At 37.7% G+C, this 8,216-nt stretch overlaps 1 protein-coding gene across 2 annotated transcripts; it reads right to left on the bottom strand.

Moving 5' to 3' along the window:
• Nucleotides 1-614: 614 nt before the first annotated feature.
• Nucleotides 615-7,727, bottom strand: LOC107655780 (VIP peptides-like). 2 transcript variants are annotated; one of them, XM_016443369.1, is made up of 7 exons: nucleotides 7,569-7,727; nucleotides 6,983-7,087; nucleotides 6,305-6,409; nucleotides 1,435-1,566; nucleotides 1,181-1,289; nucleotides 1,073-1,082; nucleotides 615-820 (listed from the first exon to the last, which is right to left on the bottom strand). In XM_016443369.1, coding segments are annotated over exons 1-6 (462 nt in total). In that variant the 5' UTR covers nucleotides 7,571-7,727; the 3' UTR covers nucleotides 615-820; nucleotide 1,073. The 2 variants fall into 2 exon arrangements, with proteins under 2 accessions (XP_016298855.1, XP_016298851.1); XM_016443365.1 differs by having other exon boundaries at nucleotides 616-820; nucleotides 1,027-1,082.
• Nucleotides 7,728-8,216: the final 489 nt, after the last annotated feature.

Consider the following 8,216-nt stretch of genomic DNA (forward strand, 5'->3'; position numbering starts at 1 on the left):
ATGTTCAAATGTGAGTATCAAATATGACGTCTTATATAACGCCTTCTCTGGCATTCCATATCCTCTGACATTTATGATTCAAATTTCCAGAGCTGCCTTCAACGCGTTGTAGATACGCTGAGTCACAGGCCAGCAAATACTAATGACCGTTTCCTTTGGAAGTTCTCAAAATAAGGGTGTAACTGTATGTAACACTCACGAAACGTGATGTGTTTTCAATCACACACCTTATGCTGTTTGATTCGCATCTCAATGGAGAGCAGACAATCCCTTCTGTATACGTCTACATATTGCATCATAACCGCATCATCCCTTGACACTCGTACATCATTAAACCGACTGTCTGTACCGTAAATTTACCATATTTTTGTAAAAAATTGGGTGCTATACAATCTTGAATGTTATATTTGTGTCTTTCTCTGCACCTGTATAGTCCAATTTATGTGTATTTTCAAGTCACAGAAATATAATTGAGACTCAAAACCTGACCATAAATCAATTGCAGTTCATGGCTAAAGTTTGTTTTGCAACATTGAAGTCGAGCGCAGTCAAGCATTTCATGACTCTTCAAACTTTTATTATCCTTTGAATGGCAAAAAATAAAGATTTCCAATGCCCCGACCCTCCCGAACCCAAATGATCCCTCTAGAGTTAGAATTCAGACAGAAGAAACATAAATATTTTTATAAAATAATTCATTTACAAAATGCACGGCGACAGTGTTACTTCATCACTCGAGATCCAATCAGCAGTCTTCAGGTCTGAATATGCGCTTCTCTTATTGTACCAGTCCGGGGCTTGTTTCAATGCATTTATTGATCTACAATTTACAGGAAACATGTCAAAGCAAATTGGTTTCCAAGGCCAAAGCACACTATGTACATCTTCAAGCTAACATCTCTCATCAAAGTTTATTTTCTATGTACAGTGCAAACATTTACGTCATAGGTAACCACAATTTTCGTTTTCAACACGTTCTTTTAGTAGTATGCTGATGTCCTATACTAGACTGTGTAAATGGAAAACCTATGATGATGGTCTCGGAGAGTTGTTTTCTTGTCTTCAAACTGACCTCAGAGAGGCTAGAAGAGAAAAGATCAGTATTTAAATGAACTTTATTTACCAGTTTGCAAGCACTTTTATTAATACAAAGCCATATGCACGTCTCCATCTAACGTACCAATGGTATATGATTCAGAAGTCGGTCTACAGTGACGTCATCGTAGCTCTCCCGATATGTGGTCTCCCCTCCAGTTGATTCCTCCTGCATGCTAGGTGGGTCTTCTTGACTGAAGAGAGGAAAAACACTAGTAAAATACCCTTTTTATTGCTTAACATCATAGAACACGTTCTTTGGTTCAGAGTATTAGCAACATCTTTGAGTAAAACGTTTGGTAAAACCTACGAAAGCAACAACGTGCTGGTGCTTAATACCTTCTCTTTCCTGTGAGAACGGAGTTGAGATATTTCTTCACCGCCATCTGCTTGCGAAAGCGGCTGTAGTTGTCTGTGAATATTGCGTCTGAATGACGCTTCATCGGCGCCTGGTCTTCCATCAAATCATCACTAAAATCCCATAAAGAAATATGTCAGACATGAATTCACAGTTTACATTCATGCATTTTTACTCTTAAAAATAAAGGTGCTTCACGATGCCACAGAAGAACCTTTTTGTCTAAATGGTTCCATAAAGAACCTTTAACATTTCGATCATCCATCTTTTGAGGAATGTTTACTTGTTCATCTCTCAATTATCATTGTATTGCATTGCATTATATGCATTATAACTGCAGAGCTTTGATCATAAAACTAAGCATTTAAATATCATCATATTAAGACTTGGGAGATATAGAGTGACAACTGATACTTATATCATTTTCTGTAAGTATCTGCTGTACTGTTTTAAAGATCTCATTGATTTACATTACAAGCTCAGAATTTCATCTTAATTTTTGGACATAAATATCAGAATCTGCACCAAGTTGCATATTTTTGCTCAGTTTGGGCCTCTGAATAAAATTGACGTGTTTTTTCCTCCTTGAATATGAGCTCCATTTTCTCCTATATCACACTATATGAGCCATTAAACATGGATAAATGAACACTCATCGTTAGCACTAACATATATATATATATTTTGCACATTATGCAAATACAACTCTTAGGTGCATGAGTGATTTTCGATTAGTCATCTTTGTTTTTGCATTTCCTCCTACTTACTGCTGTAATGATATAAATCCAATATGACAAATCAAGAGCACACACAAAACATTTAGTGCATATTTTCTCAGATTGTTTGTTATTGTTCCATTCAGCTTGATTTCTAGCTTTTCCAGGAAGACGGGATGTGCAGCTGCCACAAGGATTACAAACGACGAGCTAAAATGACACATGCATTAAAAGAAGCAGTCACAGAAGAACACATAACAGCCTCTTTAGTTACCTCAGCCAAGTAGAGCACTAGAGCACTAACAACCTGCCAAACCAATCAAAAGAACAGGCACTCACTGACCATAACCTATATTCTTTACTATTATGCTTCAAACATCCTATTAAGAATCAAAGGTTTGCACTAGCCTGAACTTTAACCCTCCATGAACTTTAACTCCATTCAAATTTCTAACCTTTTCTAAATATATATTTTTTGTTGTTGTTTTTATATTTTTCATTTAAAATTTTGATTTACACCATTATCAAAAAAGAATTTCCCTAAATAATTTCAAAATATATATTATAATTTTGTTTTTATTTGTCATGGTTGGTTTTGGGTGTTGGTTTATGTTCATGTTTTCATGCCTTTTATTTTGTAGTTTTGCCACAGTCATGTCCTCTGTGATTCCCTGTTCCTTCATGTGTCATGCTTTCATTGGTTTATTGTTTTGTCATGTGTTTTTTTTTCTGCCTTCTGTTTGCTTCTTGTTCCTCAGCTCATCTCTGTCATTGGTTGGATTGTGCCATGTGACCCCATTTGTTTGATATACATATCCCTCATGTTTCATTGTCCATTGCTCTGGTGCCTGTAACTGCTGTTGGTGAGTTCTGTCCATGTCAAGTCAAGTCAGTGTTTATTGTTTATCTGCTCACTTTTGGGATATAATAAAACTGCACTTGGGTTCTCACAATGCTCGCCTTCAGTGGTCTCTCATTACACATGTACTGTATGTGCCTGAAGTTTGAGAAACAAGGTTTTCAGCTCACAGCTGACATTGAGCTCTGCACTATCAATGAACACCAGCAACATCAAAACCGCCTACATAGTTGTGAAGAGCGAAATTCCCAATTAAATACAATGGCGAGTTATGCAGAGCTTTCTGGTACATTAATTTATACTTGATGTAAGGCAACGGTCTAACGCTCGCCTTCATTGGACTCCAGAGCCTGCTCCAGTCCATGAATCTGTTCCAGAGCCTGCTCAATTCCCAGAACTCAGTCCTGTGTTGGTGCCAGCCTGTGAGTTTCCTGTTTGTCCTGTTTTGACCATGGTGGTCACATGTGAACCTTCTGCCAGTCATGTCACAGCCAAAGAGGCCGTCTCTGAACTCTCTGCCTGTCCAGTCATGGCCAAGGAGGTCATCCCTGGACCCCTTGCCTGTTATGCTACAGCCACCGCGGCCTTTCAAGGATTTGAAATCTGCCTGTCATGTCGTGGCTATGGTGGCCGTTCACAAACTCTCTGCCAGTCATGCTATGGCCACTGAGGCCGTTCAAGGATATTCTGCCTGTGGTGGTCTTCTGCTCCGCAGGATTCACCTTGGGCACCTGCTCAGCCCTGGCTTCCTGCTCTGCTGACTCCACCCTGGTGGTCATCTGCTCCACCGTGGGGATCCTCAGCCCTGCCTGCTCCGCCCTGGTGGTCTTCAGCCCTGCCTGCTCCGCCCTGGTGGTCTTCAGTTCTGCCTGCTCCGCCCTGGTGGCCTTCAGTTACGCCTGCTCCGCCCTGGTGCTCTTCAGCTCTGCCTGCTCCGTCCTGGTGGTCTCCAGCCTTGCCTGCTCTGCCCTGGTGGTCTTCAGTTCCGCCTGCTCTGCCCTGGTGGTCTTCAGTCTTGCCTGCTCCGCCCTGGTGGTCTTCAGTTCCGCCTGCTCCGCCCTGGTTGTCTTCAGCTCCGCCTGCTCCGCCCTGGTAGTCTTTGGCTCCGCCCTGGCTTCCTGCTCTGCTGGTTCCACCATGGTCTCCGCCACTGCTCCACGGACCAGGTCCTCTACTAATACATGGTCCAGACCCACCTCTGCTCCACGGTCCAGGTCCGCCACTGCTTCACGGCCCAGGTCTGCCATGTCATGATCCAGGTCCAGTTACCCTGCACGGGCCTGGCCCTCCATCCCACCCCCTGGACCACCTCCAGTCCTCCACCATCCTGGACTCTTTGTTTGTTTTGGGTGGTTTGTTAGGGCGTCAAGAGCCGCCCTTAGAGGGGGGGATATGTCACGGTTGGTTTTGATTGTAGGTTTATGTTCATGTTTTCATGTCTTTCATTTTGTAGTTTAGGCCACAGTCATGTCCTCTGTTAGTCATGTGATTCCCTGTTCCTTCACGTGTCATGCTTTCATTGGTTTATTGTTTTGTCATGTAGTTTTTTGTTCTGACTTCTGTTTGCTTCTTGTTCCTCAGCTCATCTCTGTCATTGGTTAGATGGTGCCATGTGACCCCATTTGTTTGATATATATAGCCCTCACGTTTCATTGCCCATTGTCTAGCTTTGTTGCCTGTAATAACTGTTGGTGAGTTCTGTCCATATCTATGTTCTTGTTTTGCCTATCAAGCCATGCCCCGTGTTTCTTGTTTATCTGCTCAATTTTGGGATATAATAAAACTGCACTTGGGTTCTCACAACGCTCACCTTCAGTGGACACTTATTACATTATTTTCTTACAACCAATCATTTATGAGATATTTATAATAAATCATTACTTTTTTTTTTACAAAAATAAACAAATTATCTGAATTTTTTTAAATATATTTTCCATTTAAAACTGCGATTTACATCATTTAAAACTACGCTTTACAACCAAAAATAATTTACCTAAATCATTTTAAATTTATTTAGTTGTTTTTTAAAAGTTGTTTTACAACCAATCATGTATTTAAGAAAAATTCAAAATAAATAATAAAACTTTTTTTTTTACAAAAATAGCAATATTTTTAAAATGTGTATGCATCTTATATTTTTTAATTTACATTTATGTTTAACATCTTTACCAAAATAATTGACCTAAATAATTAAAATAATATTAAATTGTTTTAAAAATGTTTTTTAAAAACTCATAATTTATTTGCTTTTTATAATTAATTATTTTTTAAATATATATTTGTAAAAAGGTTTGTATTTCCAATAATAACTAGAAAATCTATATTTTTCCATTATAATGCAACCTTAATAAAATAGCTTGCAGTTTATTGTGCACATAATAAACAAACATCATATTTAGTGACAACACAGCTGACTGATCAGCACAAAACGTTCTCAAACTGGCAACAGACCATCCTTATTTTTGAGCCTTGACCGCTCATCCGTCTCTTTCAGATATTTATATCAGTTATAGTTTAATTGGTGCAAACCAAACTATTTTTCCAGGCCAAAGGATGACTCAAAATAAATGTAATTTGACAGACAAGCCTAATTTTGGCAACCAGAGTCCCATCTTAGTGCATGACGTCTTATATAACGCCTTCTCTGGAACCTTTTGAAGCACCTTTATTTTTAAGAGTGTACCTTACTATCTATTAATCTATCTATTGGTGTAATTGCATTCATGTTTTGGTCATCTTTCAGTATAATTACAGATTTTAGATGCAAAGCAAGCACAAGGAGGAATGATATTCAATGATAATTCAAACTGTCATTTCATTCTGACACGTGAGATCACCAACTAAACATTTCACATGTATCTTTATTCATTTGTCCGACCATTCGTAATAGGATTATATGGCATGCAATCCTATGGCCATTTTGAGAATTTGTTTATGGATAAATATTTAAACCATTATGCAAATACAGATTTACTTTATTTACTGCAATCCGTGTTATAGCTGCAAAATCACACCACTTACAGGAGACAAAAACTTTCTTTGCGCCTAAAATCTCTGATTAGATTGAATGATTACCAAAACATACCAAATTCAATTCATCAATCTATCTCCATTAGAAGCTTAGAATCTTAAAATAGTCGGAGGTGGTTTTCTGGTTTTAGCTCGCCTTCAAGCTGTTCAGATCTGGTTTAATGGGTTAGAAGGAGTTCTTTAAGCTGGTTTCAGCAGGGCTATGGATCATGTTATGGAAACGGCACTAAAAAAAGATTCATGTACCTGACCCGCTTTCCGATCAATGACTCCAGGTACCGTCTGGCAGATAACTGTCCTAGAAGTTTACTGTATCCGCTTGTGAAGAGCCCGTCTGCGTGTCTTGTATCTCTGCACACAGACACAGAACCAAGTGACTCTCTAGAATCCAGTGTCAATGACACAGTTGCTCTTATAGTTCATCAGATTTGTTTTTTGCAATGTCTACAGTCTCCCTCACAAAAAAACAACAACAAAAAAACATACAATGGCAGCCATAGTTTCCGTCAAAATACCATAGTTAAGCTAAATAACAGAAACATTTTCAAAGCTTCTTACACTGTTTGAAGGTCTCACAATTTATTTTGATTCTATATATTAAGTATATAGGTTTCTTTAAGAGCAAACCAACGATTAACCATTTGGAGGTAGTTAAATCAACTTAAAACTACACTGTGCAAGTATAAATTCAATTTAAACTAGAAACTATGTATAGTCTATATAGGGATTTGGTAGGTTCATACAGCATGGCAACATTATCATTTACTTAATTATCTAATTAGATGAAGAAAAAAAACGTTCTTTGTTTGTTTCTCTGTGCTCCCGTGGATTTACCTGCGCGCGCATATTCCAATATAGCAAAACATCACAAAAGAGTTAGGAATTAGGTTTTATTCACGTACTTTAAGAAGATAGAGTTCTTACCTCATGGAGGCGAAGGGTAAACTTAAGGTCCGGGCATATAAAACACTGGAGAGAGTTATGAAGAGCAAAAGCTGAGAGCCGTTCCTCACGAGCATTGCTTTACACCTGTGCATACATGAATACATGCGGTTATTTCACACTAAATAAAACGCCAAATGTCATTGAATTTTGAATCTTGAATGCAATATTAAAGACGTTTGAATGGATTTGAAAAATGAAGTCAAAATATGCACTCTGTTTTCGCTGTTTGAATACATTATAACGTGTTTTTATGGAAGACCTTTCTGTTTTATGTATTAAAAGTGGTTGTGCTTTGCTTCAAACCTTTTTTTTTTAATTAGTTTCGTCCAGCGAAATTCTGTCCTGTTTTGTTACAAGGCTGCGGTGTTTTATTATAATACTATAATTGCACAAAAAAATTGACTTAAACCGTTTCATTGTGAACATTAATTAATGTAAACGCCGTGCAATTTCTGTTCATATATGTTGTGAATGTAAAATAAAACTAAATGAATGCAACATGCACGTAAGTAAAAAATGTCTAAATGTTCAACTAAGTAGCCTAAATAAAATCAAAGGAACTTACATGTGCTATAGAGATGTGATGCGCGCGCTGATCGGGGTCCTGAAATACCTCCAGTCAAACCTCCCAAAGTGACCAGGTGTTTTCTTTTTAAGTTCCTTTGCGCGGTCTTGTGTCTCTTTGGATAGTCTCACCCCTCGCCTCGTTTTATATGTCTGAATACTTTCCATCAGACAGGAAGACGATCAGATTTGATTTGCGTTAAATGTTTTGTGGTGATTCATTCTTTGGATATTTGTTCGCATGGATTCACTTTTTGGTCAAAGAAGAGATAGAGCTGAAACAATATATGAAATAATAAACCCAGCATGACTTCCCAAGTCAAAAAACAATAAGAAAATGCAAAAAGACGTGCACAGAATTTGTATACATTTTTTTAAATTAAAATTGGGAACTGATCTTAAAAAAAAAATCGTAATGGGAATATTATAGAATATATATTCTACAAAATCTTTCAGGACACATTTCTATAGGTTCCATGAAGAACATTTGGCATCCATGGAACCTTTCCATTCCATAAAAAGTAATTTACATAAAAAAAATAATTTAGATTATTAAAATGTTCATCACAAATTAAAAGAAAAAAATGATTCTTATCAGAAAAAAAAACGTAAAGTGACATGTAGCCATGGTGTCCCATACTCGGAACTT

The sequence above is a fragment of the Sinocyclocheilus anshuiensis genome, unplaced genomic scaffold, assembly GCF_001515605.1.
Source record: "Sinocyclocheilus anshuiensis isolate Anshui unplaced genomic scaffold, SAMN03320099.WGS_v1.1 scaffold1463, whole genome shotgun sequence".
Lineage (NCBI taxonomy): Eukaryota > Metazoa > Chordata > Actinopteri > Cypriniformes > Cyprinidae > Sinocyclocheilus > Sinocyclocheilus anshuiensis.

Bases quoted from the DNA above. Each gene is read 5' to 3' on its own strand.
- LOC107655780 (XM_016443369.1), bottom strand. The intron at 6,410-6,982 runs GTAAGAACTCTA...GTCTGTGTGCAG, and splicing joins TTACCCTTCGCCTCCATGAG to AGATACAAGACACGCAGACG. The intron at 1,290-1,434 runs GTATTAAGCACC...TCCTCTCTTCAG, and splicing joins GTTCTCACAGGAAAGAGAAG to TCAAGAAGACCCACCTAGCA.